The sequence below is a fragment of the Malus sylvestris genome, chromosome 14 (genome assembly GCF_916048215.2).
Source record: "Malus sylvestris chromosome 14, drMalSylv7.2, whole genome shotgun sequence".
NCBI classification, from domain to species: Eukaryota; Viridiplantae; Streptophyta; class Magnoliopsida; order Rosales; family Rosaceae; genus Malus; species Malus sylvestris.
Window position 1 is genome coordinate 14,647,485 of NC_062273.1, and position 16,823 is coordinate 14,664,307.

At 37.1% G+C, this 16,823-nt stretch overlaps 1 protein-coding gene, 1 long non-coding RNA gene and 1 other non-coding gene across 3 annotated transcripts; all 3 read right to left on the reverse strand.

Moving 5' to 3' along the window:
* Positions 1-6,220: 6,220 nt before the first annotated feature.
* TRNAC-GCA (transfer RNA cysteine (anticodon GCA)) lies at positions 6,221-6,292 on the reverse strand. Its single transcript has one exon. It is a non-coding gene; the product is annotated as a tRNA-Cys (tRNA).
* Positions 6,293-8,036: 1,744 nt separating this feature from the next.
* Positions 8,037-10,539, reverse strand: LOC126600278 (tubulin beta chain-like). The gene is made up of 3 exons (XM_050266862.1): positions 10,033-10,539; positions 9,310-9,579; positions 8,037-8,977 (listed from the first exon to the last, which is right to left on the reverse strand). The coding sequence occupies exons 1-3, from the start codon at positions 10,424-10,426 to the stop codon at positions 8,310-8,312; spliced, it is 1,332 nt and encodes a 443-aa protein (XP_050122819.1). The 5' UTR covers positions 10,427-10,539; the 3' UTR covers positions 8,037-8,309.
* Positions 10,540-12,582: 2,043 nt separating this feature from the next.
* LOC126600495 (uncharacterized) lies at positions 12,583-13,757 on the reverse strand. The gene is made up of 2 exons (XR_007615453.1): positions 13,671-13,757; positions 12,583-13,384 (listed from the first exon to the last, which is right to left on the reverse strand). It is a non-coding gene; the product is annotated as an uncharacterized LOC126600495 (long non-coding RNA).
* Positions 13,758-16,823: the final 3,066 nt, after the last annotated feature.

Sequence of the window (16,823 nt, forward strand, 5' to 3'; positions counted from 1 at the left end):
TTGAGCTGGATTGAGTGACTCCTTCTCTCCATCCGTCGTGCTGCCTACTCTGATGTGAGGTGGATGACGCTCCTTGTGGGCTTAGCTGCGAATAGACACTTTGCCCGGAAGGTTGTTCATGTTGACTATCGGAGTATGACCCCAACCGTGAATGTATGTTTCTCCGTGGGCCTAGTCGAGAGTGTATGCTCCTTCGCGCTCTAAGACGGGAATGTACACTGCCCAAACGTTCGGCTAGTGGCTGGTCGAGTGGCTGCTTGCCGGGACGCTGCTGGAAATGTCCGTCTGCACGTTGGATCCCGATGCGTTGCAAAAGTTGATTCACCAAGGTTGTCTGTTGTGCAAGGGCGCTCGTCAACTCTATGACTTGTCGAGACAAGTGTTGTTCGCCATTTGGATTGGAAGAGCTTAGAAGGAATGCGCCTCCTTGGGCAGTGGAAGAGTGGTAGACTTTAGGCGCGAGATTTGAGTTGGGAAATGTCAAATCCGTGAAAAAATATGGTGAGAATGCTCCCGGCTCGATAGTAGGTCCAGATGGTTGAGATAGTCTTGGGCCGACTTGGGCTGCTTGGAAAGCCACGGGAGTAGTCTGGGCCTTGAGAGTGGGCTGCTCGTCGGGAGCCGGCTGGGTCACGAGAGCAGACTGCTTGGCAGGAGTAGGTTGGGCCGTGAGAGTGGGCTGTTCGACGGAAGCAGGCTGAACCATGGGAGTAGGCTGCTCGTCGGGAGCAGGCTGGGCCACGAGAGCAAGCTGCTTGGTAGGAGCAGGCTGGGCCACGGGAGTGGGCTGCTCGACGGAAGCAAGCTGGGCCACGGGAGTGGGCTGCTCGATGGAAGCAAGCTGGGTCACGAGAGCAGGCTGCTTGGCAGGAGCAGGTTGGGCCGTGAGAGTGGGCTGCTCGACGGAAGCAGGCTGGACCACGGGAATGGGCTGCTCGTCGGGAGCAAGCTGGGTCACGAGAGCAAGCTGCTTAGCATGAGCAGGCTGGGCCGCGATAGCAGGTTGCTTGGCAGGAGCAGGCTGGGCCATGGAAGTGGGCTGCTCGACGGAAGCAGGCTGGACCACGGGAGTGGGCTGCTTGTCGGGAGCAGGCTGGACCACGGGAGTGGGCTGCTCGTCGGGAGCAGGCTGGGTCATGAGAGCAGGTTGGGCCACGGGAGTGGGCTGTTCGACGGAAGCAGGCTGCTCAATGCGCGGTGCATATGAATGCGAGGCTTGGGCTTGGGTCCACGTAAACTTGGATGGCACGGCTTGGGTCGTGGTCTTGGTACCGTGAGCCTTGGATGGCACGGCTCGGGCCGTGGTGAAAGCTCCATGGACCTCGCCACGAATGGCTACCGAAGTAGCCACCGCGGTGGTTCCCATGGTGGCCGTGGTGAAGGCACCATGGACCTCGCCGAGGTAGCCACCGCGGTGGTTCCCATGGTGGAAACTCGTGGTGGTGATGCCGCTCCCCTTATTGTCGCATTTTGCCTCACGGATCTCCGCAATCCCATTTCTTGTATATTAGAATTTTCACTTATGGAATTTTCTAAATTTCTAGCCATTATATTTTGCTTATACGTTTTATCAAAGAACCTTTGCAAGTAAAAAATTCTAATAATAAGAACGTATGAAAAATATTCAAATGGACTAGAAAATAAAGAAAAAACCTTTTTGTGCGAAAGTCTTCTACGAGTATGGATTTCAACTCTCAATGAAAGCACCAATTTGTGGATGCAAATTTTCTCCTCTTCGATCTTGGACGATTTTGCACCTACAAAACAACTAGCACTTTAGGTTAAGGCCAAGAGCCTCACGCGCCTACGATGAATGGGGGGGCTTTGGCCGAAGAACCTCCGATGCCAAAGTTAGAATTTTAGAGAGAAATAGTGTTTAGAATATTTGGGATTTTTTGTAAGAGAATTGGAACTTGTGTTTTGTGAAAATGGGACCCAATTTATAGGAGAGGAAATGGTGATTTATTTTGGGGGGTTATGGAGATAATGGGCTAGTTATTTTGGGGAGTTATGGAAATAATTGGCTAGTTAATTAGCAAATAGTAATAACCTAATTAACTAGCTATTTGAATGTCATAAAAAGGGGGAGAAAATGGCAGCAACAAACAGAAAATAAAGGGCATGGCCGGCCCTAGTGGGTTTTTGGTTATAATTTGGAGGTTTAGTTGATAATTAAGGGATTGATTAGGTAATTAGTCAATTTTAGGAAATATGAAAGGAATAAGTATATTATTTAGCTAATTGATTAGCTAAATAATGAAATGGGAAATATATGAATAAATTAGGTTTTAAGTTGATACCTATTTTGGGCACTTTTGACTTGGTTGAAGGATAATTGTCTGCTGATTGCACGTAGGAATCCCGGTATACCTCAAGGGTAGTTTTGTCTTTTTTTTTTTGTCAAAAATCCACGTGTCGCCTTGTGATTATTTTTGGCTCCACAAATGTCCTATCTGCTGCCAACGTTTCATAAAAATTCCATCCAATGTTGAGTACAACAACATCCACATCAACAAAAACATTCAAGGTTCTGTATACAAAAAAATCCCTAAATCATCATCATATAAGCCACAAGTTGATTTATAAACCCTAACACAATAAAACAAATGGAGCAGTTCTTAACTTGGGTACACCACCTCGATTACTGGATGTAGCTTCTTGTGCAGAACTTGATGCCTAAAACAAATAAAAGGATTTCAGGATTTACGAAGTGTTAAATCAATTTAGAAATCATATAACTATGTAAATGGTTATATTCCACCTCATGTCTTGTAGGAAGATGCATGTGACAAGTCCTGGTACTGTGACCCTCTTCTTTACATATCCTACATTTGAGGGTCCTTTGGCCATTTCTTGAGAGCTATTGTGGCTGTGGAATCTCCACTTCTGTTAGTGGCTTCATTTTGTGTAGAATCAACTTCTTTTGCCCATTTTGCAACCTTTTTGTTTCTCTTCTTCTTGCGTTTTCTAGGTTGTCTAGTATATAGAGGAGGCTAGATAGGTGGATTTTCAGTGACTTCCCACATAGACATCCCATTCATTGGCTGGATGAAGTGAGAATATATTTCCAAGTACATGGACTTGGAATAACATCTAATCCACACAGTTCTCTGGCTTCTTTCTCTTATAATTAATGGCAGCAATAACATGGTTGCATGGTATGCATGTGAGGTCATATTTTCAACATAAACATGTATGTTTAGTCAAATCACCAACATATTGGTCACATTTGCCAGCATCCACTTAGAATTTTGTCTTATAAGACCATTGAGCAATACATTGAACACACTCCATCTTTCATCCTCCAACTTCTTCTTAATCTTGGGGCACAAAACTTTATGTTGTCTTCCCATAACATCTTGTTTTATTTGAATTATTTTCATCAAACATGGATATGAATGATTTGAAGCATGGTTACAATTGGATTGGACCTTGCCTTCACTATCACAACATTGAAACTTTCACACAAGTTGTTAACCAACATTTCACACTTGGTAAAAGTTAAAAAATGAGACATACTCCAATGAATGACATGCATCTTTATGAGCCAGTCAAATGCATTTTTGTTAAACAATCTAAGTGTCTTCATGACTCTTTTGAAGTGCGGAATTATGTTGGTCTTGGCAGCAGCCCATCAAGCATCTTTCAATGCCTTGCCTTTAAATTGATCTTTATAGCTTGTATACAGATGCCGCACACAAAACTTATAGTGACCATTAAGAAGAACCTTCAAGAATGTAGGAATTAAACCCTTATCCATGAATGTTGATTTACAATAAAGGTCCAACCATGTTGATTTACAATTTTAATGTTCTCTGCTAAAATGTTTGAAAACCAAATCCATGAATCCTTGCTCTCCATCTCAACAACTGCATAAGGTATCACCCAAGTCTCATCATGGAACATTGGGATCTATCCCCACAACAATATGCTAAGACTTTAAATGACAACCATCTAAACCAACCAAAGGTCTACAATCAGCTCTAAATTCTTCCTTGCATGCATCCAAATGCACATACATCTTTTAAAACCTTCCTTCATTCAGTATAATTTTCACGGTGCTCCCTGGGGTTGTCTTCTTGCTTTCGTTAACAAAATCCTATAATTTAGTGCATTGCTTAGCATGTTTACCCATAATAATCTTCAACGCAGTAGTCATTGCCCTATAGGCTTTCATCTTTTAGCAACCATGTTTTAATTCAGCTCCAATTCCACAAAAGAATCAACAGGCCTTATTGGATTAAGCTGGATCCTTTCGAAGTATATTTCACTAAGCCAAGCTTGTTTCATATTCTTATTGACCCACAATCTACTATATGTTTGAAAATCCAACAATTTCTTCATTTGCATGTTGTTTGAATTATACATATTTCCACATTTAACAAACCAAAGACATCATTCTTTGCAAACTACATCAACCTTAAACCTCTCATTTTGTGGAAAATAGACATCCCCATACGTGCATTACTATTGCCCTACGAAACTGTGCAACATCCCTAAATATCAACCCTATTGACAGATGTGGGTTCTTCATGTCAGTCTTCTCGTTAAACTCATGATATAGCTCATTATTGTTTTGATAACCATCTCTATCTTCATGGACACTCCGAATGCTATCTAAATTGTAGTCTGGCTTATTAACATCTACATCAATCTCTTGTTCAAAAATCATTTGCTGCTCAAATCCCTCCCCTTGTTGATTATCTTGTGCCCTAATGCTAGCCAACACTTCATCTCCATGGAATTCATCTTCCAAAAAGCCACCATCAATTCATCTTCAGCTATTCAACACAGGACAATGCATCTCTAGCTTCATCAACATTAAGATCACCGAACCCTAATGAATCAAGGCCTTTTTATAGCTTATCAAAAGCCATTCCTTCATTTGTTCCACTTTCAAATAGCAAAGGTTCGGATTTGGCTCACTTTGAAAATATACCATCTAATTCACAGATTGGTAAGGCACATTATAATCATCACCAAGCCCACTTATTGGATATTCAATGGCTAGCTTGCCCTTTCCTATATTAACTTACACTAGCCTCTTTTGGTCATCCTCATCACCATTAATTTCTTGAATAACGACACTGGTTTGAGTAACCGGTTCAATTGACTTAATAAAATTTATCTCTTGAGAGGCACATTCTTCAGGTATTATTTTCTTAATGTAGACATCAATCATCATGTGTTTTGGCACAAATTTGCACGTATTGATCACATAAGAATCAATCTTCAATGGCTTCAACCCATTTTGAATCTCCATCCCTGAGAACCTATAGTGGTAGCTCATGAACAAATTTCCATATCCTAGTTCCTCAACTATATTATGAACCTCTAACAATGACATCAAGTCTTTGTCACAAAAGAAAAAAAATCAACCTTGCCTTTGACATAGAAGTCATCACTAAGCTCCCCGCCATGATACATTTTAATTGTGAAAATTTCGTCATCTCCTGAAATTCTAGCATAAAAAAAAACCCTAATTAAATTGATGAAAACCCATACTTCAGAACCACAAAGCATAAATTTCAAGACCACAAAGCTCAAAAAAAGATAGAGATTACCATAAACAAACATTAGCCACAAGCATTTTTCTGGCAGGATCAAACAAAAACTCATATGTACTTATATGAGCGTGCAACACATGTCATATTTTTCATTGATCTAAACCTAATTAATGGAAATATTGTATTGATTAAGTTTAGAATAAAAATTGGCCATTAATAAATGGCTAATTAGTAAAATTTTCATTGATTTATGGCTAAAAAACCTAAATTGTTTCTAGTTTATGGAGCTAGGATATATGATTTCGAAGAACCCCTTTGGTGGCACAAGCAAAGTTACCTTCTTTTCTCAAATAATTCCGATGAAAATTGATTGGGTTGCGATTTTCGCATCCTAACATCGTTTTTGAGCGGGATGACGAAAGCCTTCTAAAAGAAGGATGTCTTTGACACTGTTCTCATAGCAAAAATAACTCTGTCTTTAGCCATCTACATTCAAAATTGAATATGTTGAAATATTTTCTGCAATCATACGAAAGTGTGTATGACAATTGAAGAATTCTAATCACTACCAATCTAATAAACCCGGTGGACATCGACATTGCTTATTTTTGAACTGAAAAATCTTGTTGAATGATTGACCAGCAAAAGAAACGTCATTAAATGAACGAATGTAGTAAGAAACCAAAAAAATAAAACAGAAAACACCCAAAAAAAGGGCCCAACCGGGTTCGAACCGGTGACCTCTTGATCTGCAGTCAAATGCTCTACCACTGAGCTATGGACCCAATCGTTAACAACAGTTCTTTTTGTAGATTATATATAGGGTTCATCATTAGGTTCTGGGTTCTAAGGGCTTCGACAGATCAAATTGTTTTTTATTTTTTTATTTTTTTTATTTTTTAATATAATGAATTACATCTATTCAATTGGTATTGTAGCAACCAACTTATAATGTTCCTATGTTATAAGTTATATGACTCCTATCCAAGGAAGAAAATATCGGTAATATCGGAAATATCGGAAATATCGGTAGTCCGAAAACATGGAAATATCGATGGAAATATCGGGATAATATCGATATCGATAAAAATTACATGGAAACCACGGAAATTGTAAGAAAAACTTGGAAATTTTTAATGAAACTTTGTAGGATGTTTATTTAGTCAATTATCTATTAGTTTATCACAAAAAATTGGAAGGAAATGCATTGCATGATGGATTTAACTGATTTAAGTTGATTATATAGCGAGCTGGCAAACATTGTGAGTGTAGAAAATATGTAGTAATTAATGAAAGAAGTTTAAACACACCATAATCATTTATACATAATTAATTAGTACAATATTTGGAGGTTTTATTTAGGATATTAAAAAAAAAAAGGGAAGTGAATAAAATGATGAAGAATAATATGCCGAATTTGACACTTTAAATTTCTTACACATAAGAATAAGACTAAACTTTAATTTGGATGCCGATTATGTTTTTTCAAGTTTATATAAAGTAAAAGAATTGAATTTTGGAAGCCAGGAGTGTGTCAATTGAATTTTGGCCGGCATGCAAGGTATCAATCTCTTCGTCTCATCGAGTAGTACAACTTTCCTTTTTGTTTCACTCAATTTCGTTGAGTATTGAAAAAGTTATACTCATTTGAATCTTACCCAGTTTCCGGCGACCTCAGTGGCTTTCGAGGCAATTTCCGGCCAAACCACAACTAGTCAGACATCGTGTAAGGTACCATTCTCTTCGTCTCGATTTGAGGGATACAACTTTCCTTTTTGTTTCACTCAATTTCGTTGCGTATTGAAAAAGTTATACTCATTTGAATCTTACCCAATTTCCGGCGACCTCAGTGGCTTTCGAGGCAATGTCCGGCCAAACCACGACGATTCAGACGTCGTGTAAGGTACCATTCTCTTCGTCTATTCGAGGGCTACAACTTTCGTTTTTGTCTTGCTTGATTTCGTTGAGTTTTGACAAAGTTATGGCCGTTTAAAGTGGGTGTAAATTTTCGGCCGAAATTCTGATTTTCTCCTATTGGGAGAGTCCCACATCGCCCATGCTTGCTCACTGCCCTCGCAATTTGTCCTATAAAACCCACATTCCCCTGCTCAATAAGCCATATCTTGTTCGCCCTTTGGGCTATGATCAAATGAAGTATGTGTTGAGTTTTCTCAACATATTTAAGTATTTTTTAGTATTATGTGGTGATATTATCGATAATTTCAAAAATATTGCGATATTATCGATATTATCGATAATATCCCGATATTTTGATGAAAATCATTTGGATAGTTAAAAAAATATCGGATCTCCAAAAAAACGATAATATCGGCGATATTTTGCCGATATTATCGATTTTTTCTTCCATGCTCCTATCCAATAAAAAAAACAAAAAAAAAACTTATATATGAGTTTAAAATTCAGATGCAATGAAGAGGTGAAATGTAATGTTTGAACTCAAAATTAAATTTGAAATTAACTTTTCAATGTGTCGGAAGTGGTCTCAACATTATAAGCCAAAGCAACAAGTCACTCAATTTAGTGTCATAAAAATATAATTCGTAATTATGAGACAGAAATTTATTGTTTTTCTCTCTTATAAAAACTCATAAAAATCACAGCAATCACATATTCACAACATAATTGAACCCAAATCCCACGAATGGAAAGGCTTTCGTTATTGATAAAAAAAAAAAAGAAGGAAAAATTAAGATAGAACAAGCACAAGTTATTGAGCCCAATACGTAATTCAGTTTATTTTCTTCCTTCCCAAGCAACCTAAAATTGGAAAAATCCCAATTCTCAATCCTCCAGCTCTTCCTCCTCATACTCTCCCTCATCTTGTGCCACAGCATCTTGGTACTGCTGATACTCAGAAACCAAGTCATTCATGTTGCTCTCAGCCTCAGTGAACTCCATCTCATCCATGCCCTCACCTGTGTACCAGTGCAAGAAGGCCTTCCTCCTAAACATAACCGTGAACTGCTCCGAAACCCGCCTAAACATCTCTTGAATTGACGTTGAATTCCCCATGAATGTGGAGGACATGGCGAGCCCGGTTGGTGGAATGTCACAAACACTTGATTTCACATTGTTTGGAATCCACTCCACAAAGAATGAGGAGTTCTTGTTTTGTATGTTGATCATTTGCTCGTCCACTTCTTTTGTGCTCATTTTTCCACGGAACACGGCCGATGCTGTCAGGTATCGACCGTGGCGTGGATCTGCGGCGCACATCATATTCTTAGCGTCCCACATTTGTTGAGTGAGCTCAGGGATTGTGAGGGCTCTGTAGAATTGGGAGCCGCGAGAGGTCAAGGGTGCGAAACCAACCATGAAAAAGTGGAGGCGGGGGAAAGGGATGAGATTCACAGCTAGTTTTCGAAGGTCGGAGTTGAGCTGGCCCGGGAAGCGAAGGCAGCATGTGACTCCACTCATGGTTGTGGAAATCAAATGATTCAAATCACCGACTGTAGCATGTATAATGCAAATGGACTTTTTAGTATTTAGAAGTGCAATAACGAAATGATAATGTTTTTTGTTTCTTAGATGACAAGTTATGTTATCAAACTTCCAATATGGACCTTAATATTGACAACTCAATAACATAGCATGTCAGACTATCTGAAAAGAGAACATGTGAATGCATGTTAAGTTGTCACACTCTTAACTTAGGTCAAATGTTTAAATAAACTCATGTAATCAAATGATTCAAACAACTCTAATTCGACAACGCAACATATTAGATTGTTGGAAAACTTGCATTTATATGACTAAAAAACTATTACTGATTAATACATACAGCTTGGATTTGTGAGCTTCAGAGTTCTGAAACAGATATCATAGAGGGCTTCATTGTCAAGGACCATGACCTCATCAGCATTTTCAACTAACTGGTGAACAGAGAGAGTGGCATTGTAGGGTTCAACCACAGTGTCTGAGACTTTTGGTGAGGGGAAGACTGAGAAAGTCATCATCATTCTATCTGGATACTCTTCCCTGATCTTTGATATCAGTAGGGTTCCCATTCCTGACCCTGTCCCACCTCCCAGTGAATGGCAAATCTGGAACCCTACAACACATTATTAAACACTTAATTAATTTTTATTGATCATGATGAACATAACCAAGATCTTGTGCCTTGCTTGTGATTGGCTTTTTAACCAAAATAGTCATTGAGATTTGCATAACACATCACTTTGGTCCTTGAGATTTGAAATCAATAGAAGTGGTCTCTAAAATTGTCTACCATCAATCATTTTGATCATTTCGTGCAAAACTATGTTAAGTAAGGATCAAAATTACAAATATACCCTCAATTTAATAAACAATGACCAAAATGATTTGTCTAAACTAATTTTGATCTATCTTTAGAATCTAGCAAAACCACATTTTCTAGTAAATCTTTTATTTTGGATCCAACTTTTCTAGAAATATATGATCACATCAATTAGGACTTTAGAAGAAAAAAAGAAGAATTAGAAAGAAGAAAATGGCCAACAATCTCAAATTACAAATTAAATACCTTGTAAACAATCACAATTCTCGGCCTCTTTTCTAACCACATCAAGAACAGCATCGATCAACTCAGCTCCTTCTGTGTAATGCCCTTTAGCCCAATTGTTTCCAGCTCCATTCTGACCAAACACAAAGTTGTCCGGCCTGAAAATCTGCCCATAAGGACCTGTTCTTAAACTGTCCATCGTCCCCGGCTCGAGGTCCATCAGCACTGCCCTAGGCACATATCTCCCTCCATTTGCTTCATTATAGTAAACATTCACCCTCTCAAGCTGAAGGTGAGAGTTCCCGTTGTATTTTCCCGTGGGATCGATCCCATGCTCGTCACACATCACCTCCCAAAATTTGCCTCCAATTTGGTTCCCACATTGTCCAGCTTGAACATGCAAGATTTCTCTCATTTTCTAAAATGTACTAAAATAAATAAATAAATAAGGGTTTATGGGGCTAAAGAGAAAACAAGGGAAGAGAAGAACAATGGAAAATTATGAAATGGTAATGACCCTTTTTGTAGTTGTTCAAGTCTCTAATTTTTTTCTTCTGTTGAAATAATTGACAATATGTTTAGATAATAATAATTTCATTTAATAATTTCATGTGGTTTGTTCAGAGAGGCATGTCAAAGCTCCAACCAGGGGGTCGTGAGCTGGATAAGGGAAAGCGACAACAAGATTCATGCTTGCTATCTTCTGGCGACATTCAATCTCACCTATCAACCCCTTCCCATTTCATTTCACTTCTGTCATTAATTAGGATATTCCTAAAATACCCATTTTTTGATCGGGGGTTTTGTTTCTCTCTCTAACCTAATTTGAGTTAATAATTTAACACATTATGAGGATCATTGCCATTAATATGCTATACTTATCCTCTATTTTAATATAATCAAGGATATGGTATCCAAAGAGAAATGCTATATTAATTCAAAGATGAAAAATATTATGTCATGACAAGAACAAAACATACACCATATCATACATGCACATGTACGTAGATGTTATATTTACTTGGTCATGCGGTTGTTACAAGTTTTTGACAAATGAGCCGAAGATATTGTTTACTTGCATGTGAATAATTTGTTGAAGAATAGAATCTCACATTAGAAATGGAAGATTCCATGCTACTAACAACATTGTAGCATTTTTTGATAAAATCCAATACCTGTCGAGTTGTGTAGGTGGTTAAGTTGTGGCAATATTAGTGTGATTAGTAGTGGGCCACTTGCTTGACTCTGAAATCTTGACATGGTATCAAAGCGGGTTAACCTGACCCAACCAGACCTGTACGTTCCAATTATGAACAAGACCCTAACATGATCCTGACTTGACTTAGCTTGACTTGGCCTGACGATGAATCTTCCGCTGCTTGAAAAAAAAGGAGGTTACCGATGTGGAATTGGTTGCACATGTGGCCCACTAAAGACGTGGTCCCACGTCAGTGGGAATGTTGAAGAATGCAATCCCACATCAGAAACATAATAATACTTTACTACTTGAAAATGAATGGTTTCACTATTGATAACACGGAGACCTTTTGTGATTAAAGTCAACACCTGTTGGGTTGTGCATGTGGTTAAGTTGAGACAACATCGGTATTATTAGTAGAGTGCCGCTAGCCCGACTTTAAAATCTTGACATAAGTGTTAATCCTTGATGAGTGTCAAATGGTAAATTCTATGGTCATCAACAATTGACAATCAGAGGCCTGTTGATGCCAAAGATTAGTAATAGCATCAATAGAAAAGTTAATCCCTCTAAAATTACGATGAAATGAAATAGAAGAGAAATCACTAGTTAAGTTTAGAAATTCCATATATGTGCAAACTATTCTAATTCGCCAATGCATCAAACATTGACGAAGAAGATAATTAACAAGAATTTTGGAATCACCCTCTAGAAAAAGTATTTAAATCACTAGTTGCTCATGTACGTTGAAATCAAAGCTCTTATTTATTTTTTATTTAAAAATAATGCGTACTATATTCGAAAATGTTGTTTCTTATCGATCGAATGATGCCATGCATAGTATTCATAAACAGATTTCTACGAAAAAAAAGAAATTTTCATATTAAATAAGTTTTCTATCTAAATTGAAGTGTTTTTTTTTTTTTTTGGATATTGTGTTATGGCTGATTTGATCTGCTAACCAGAAATCGAAAACATGTCCTGAAAACAAAGTAACTTAGATTTACGTTACTTTGATCCTATACCAATTACAACAAGACATATTACCTTTCGCAATACTGTATAATTATGATTGGTAACAATAAAACTTCGCAATAATGGATTTTTTTAGTCAATGATCGATAAGTTATGACTTGCACCAGAAGAATGTGATTTCCAGATCAAGTTTTGGTGCCTTGTGGGAATATATATACGTATAGTATAATGTGCGTGTGTATATATATGTATGAGAGAGAGAGAGATATATATAGGGGGGCAATTATTGGATGCATGGGAGATTCGATGTCAGTCTGCTCCCAACACCCCACTAGTTGCCTTGGCTGCTTGGAATCCGATGTTGACTCGTGAGCGTTCTTACAATAATTTACCAAATATAATTTCGTAATGGAAAATTTTATTTAAACTCATGCAACCTCTTTTTACATTAAACTTAAAATTTTGAATATTAATTGTCTATTTTACCCTATTGTATAATTACTATTAAGTACAAAATTAAATTAATAATAAAACTCAAATTTATCAATAAACTCAAACACTATAATTACCTTATTTCAGCAGTCTTATTAAACCTTGCAATTCTTTTCCTGTTCTCTATTTAGTGGAAATCTCAATAGGGTTTTCTCACCAAGAGTTGGATCAACTTTTGACTCTTGTAAAATTCGGGTTTCTTTTCCTCCTCCATAAATTTGAGAGCTGAGAGAGAAGCTTTTATTTTACAGTTGGTTTGTCCGAATGGCGCTGGTTGCATCTGGGTCAATAGAACCAGCAGGATGCAATGAAACTACAGCTCTGAAGGTAGAAGGAAACAGCAACCCAATGACAGCAGCCTTATCTGGTGCAACATCAGGCGGACTTGATCGTAACTTACTTGAACTATGATAACTATGATCCTTTAATGTTTCACTGGAACTCTCATTTTCTGGCAGTGAAGATGCTCGTTTCAACCAATCCAATCGTTCGTACGTATATGGAAACTTTCAATTAGGAACCTTTTCCATACGCACTAAAACCTCTAATAGCGTTTTGCAATCTAAACCATCTTCTTGATTATGTGCTGCGGGTGCTTGGGAAATACGTTGCTTCTTTGAAGTTGATTCATTACACTGATCATTTGATGCATCATCAAGGTGAGGAAAAAATCGCCTTTTTTGATCAGTGAATGCCTTGAGAGCTAGCCTAAAACATTGAATAATAGAATTCAAGAAATGGCTTCAAGGGTCAGCATAACAAAATACACAACCACTAAATATAATCCTCAATAAACCAGATTCGAAACCTGCTTTGAAATTACGAAATTTTTTACAGTGAAAATTATTCAAAATCTATACTTTTTGGGAAGAGAAACTTCCATATGCTTTTGAATTTCAAAATTTTTTCGTTTAATCATGAATTTTCGAGGAAAGGAAATAGAGAGGCCATGCTAACAAGCAGGAAGACCAATTCCATGAAACTCGAAACCAACCTGGTCCTATCAATTGCAGAAGCACCAACTTGGCCGGCGAGCTGCCGCTTCCAAGCATACGCAACCACAGCGCCATCCGGACAAACAAACGGCATATGTAATCCCCAAGAATTGAATTGGGTTTATGGGGGTATATTAGGTATTAAATTTGGATTTAAAGAGATATTAATAGTTTAATTAAAAATCAAATGGGTGAAAAGAGTAAGTTGGGGGTAGAAATAGGTTAGATGGGTTTAAATAAAATTTCCCTTTCGTAATTAGGTTAGTGTTGATTTTTCCCACTAATTATCTTCACATCCATTGCGATTTGTGTTCTGTTTTTTCTTTTTTAAACTATAGGGGGAAAATAAAACATCCTATCAGCTTAAAAATTTGGGAACTAGTGGGTTGTAAAATATGATATCAAAATTTTGGTTCTTGGAGGTCTTGAACTTAAAATCCCCATTTCTCTGTTTAATTTTTCTTTTCTTTTTCTTTTCTTTTTTTTTATCTGTAATGTGCAGTAATTGTCATGATTTTGATATGCAACGGTGCTGAATATTTAATCAAAATTGGAACCACATATATAAATGCAACTTGTTGCAAACTCCATGGTACTAACTTCGGTTTGATAACCCATTTTATTTTGTGTAAGATGGATGTGGACGGATAATGAGAATATGGGGGAGGGGGGTGGGGGAAGAGAGAGAGAGAGAGAGAGAGAGAGAGAGAGAGAGAGAGAGAGAGAGAGAGAGAGAGAGAGAGAGAGAGAGAGAGAGAGAGAGAGAGAGAGAGAGAGAGTAATACCGGGGGGATGGAGGGGGAAGAGAGAGAGAGAGAGCGACAAGAGAATTAAATAAGCGAAAAGAAAATTTTGAAAATATAAATAACGTCAAAATAGTTTTTAATTTTTAATTTTATTGTTATATTTTTCATCTCTCCTACCATCCTTCATTCGCTCGTTTTTATCTCTCGTTTTCCCATGTACTCTCTCTATTATTAACACAAAAGTAAAAATAATAAATGAATTAATTATCAAATAGACCCTAAAATAAAAGTAATCCAATAACGTAGAGTAAGAGGGGGGGGTGAAGATATCAGAAATATAATTTTTTATTTATTTAACGAAAATATGATTAAACATATGGGCTGTTGGAGCGTATCTTTTAAAAGTGATTAAGAAAATAAATAGACTTTGATTTGGTAAGTACAGTTATATAAGTCGGATGAACCATCCACATCTTAAGTTATCACAAAATTATGTTGGGATGTTCTCTCTCGACAGCAACCAATCACCCATCATTCCAGGTGGGCAGATGCATTTGGCATAAGCCCCCACACTTCCTTCATTTTTTGTCTATTCTTCTCTTCTTGTATGTATCCATTTCAACCCCAAGACTTACTAATTACCCATCCAAATTTACAGATTACAATTCAGCTTAGATTTACAAGTACGCTCACATATGACATGTTTACTTAGTTCGAATAAGATGGATTACAAAAATAAAAAATAGGAGAGAGAAGGAATGTGGATGATCAAATTAATTATCCTACCCTTATCAATCTAGTTCCTTACTTTTTAAGTTTTGGATTATGAATTGTAATGTGGAATTCGCATACTTTTTTTATTCCATATATGATAATTACCACATGATCATCATGAATCAGAATAATTTTAATACACATACAAATGTAAATACAAATGTAAACACAAAGAAAAATCAATGGACTAGAGTATACAGACATTGGTAAATAGGTGCAGAAGCACAAAAAAAGTATGACGGTAATGTAGGTAGTTGGACAGGAAGCAGGAGCACATGGCACATATTTGTAGCACATGACCTTGGCATGGAGTGCCACAACAAACCATTATCTAGGTAAGACAAACAAATGAATTCATATCAAGAAATTTCCCATACTTTTTCACCAACCATTTCATAACATGAAAAAAGTTGAGGTTCCACTATAAAATTAATTGACAATTTATGAAGTAGTCCAATTATTAATTGGGAGCTTTTGATATTGGTGCCTCATTCGCCAACTTGTTTGTTTAAACATCTATAGGTTTTAGGTTTTAGATTGTACCACCTCCTCTAAATGAGGAGCCAAGTAGATTAAAAAAAATGATTTCATTTTTCTAAAATTTACGAACATTGTCATTCTTTCAAGCGTTGGGAATTTATTTATTTTTACCAGTAGATTTTTTCCTTTTGAATTTAATATTTCAATTCCATTAAAAATTGTCATTATCCTTTTTATTTTGTTGTTATCCTTGCAATCTGGAAGTATTATCTCAATGGCTTTTGAATTTGAATTGTTAATGGTTGCTTACTCAATATATAACAACAATTGTACCCAAGTTAAATATGATATACAAACCCACTTGTTACACTAAAAATGTATACCACTGTTAACGTACCTATTTGGAAAACTATCAATAAATTTTTTAGAACGTATCTAATAACTTTAAACAGATGTACCCAATTATTGACAAACGTACCAAATACCTTCCAACAAAAGTACTAAATTATAACTTCTAACGCACCTTTTTCTTATTAATTTGATTCTTGGGTGCATTTTATCCCAAATGTTTTGGTATATTTGAAGGCATAACATGATCAATTATTAGGTACATTTATTATGCAATGTTATTTTGGTGCATATCAATGATTTGAGATGTATAAAATACGTTTATTAATTTATTCGTACCAGTTATTTGGTACATAAAATAATAATATTGAAAGACAAACCACTCATATGGTATGTTCTATACTGTCCAAATGCGTTCTCCGTCCTTCGTAGAAGCATGCCTGTTGGGCGAGGTGGTTCCTATTTGGTATGTTTGAAGATATTGCCTCCTACAAACTTCTGTTTGACTGGCTAATGCGGCCGGGGGCACTCTCATTTGTAGTGATATCATTTTTGCCATACCAAACTAAGGGTTGCTCACCAAGCATCATGCCCCCAGATCAAAAGCATCGGTTAGAGAACAAGGAAAGAAATCTGTTGAAGAAGAGTAGGAAAAAAAAAATAATTAAACAACAACTTACCAGCCGCACCCACAAGTAGCAGAAAACATCGAAAACATCAAGCAGCAAGAAACCTAAAATACCTCAAAAGAGGATTACTATTCAAATGTGAATTACTATTCAAATGTGAATTAATAAATTTATG

Excerpts from the sequence above, each read along its gene's own strand:
- LOC126600278 (XM_050266862.1), bottom strand. The coding sequence starts at position 10,426 with ATGAGAGAAATCTTGCATGTTCAAGCTGGACAATGTGGGAACCAAATT. Across the intron at positions 9,580-10,032 it reads GAATTGTGATTGTTTACAAG|GGTTCCAGATTTGCCATTCA; the intron begins GTATTTAATTTG and ends AATGTGTTGTAG. Across the intron at positions 8,978-9,309 it reads GAAGCTCACAAATCCAAGCT|TCGGTGATTTGAATCATTTG; the intron begins GTATGTATTAAT and ends TACATGCTACAG.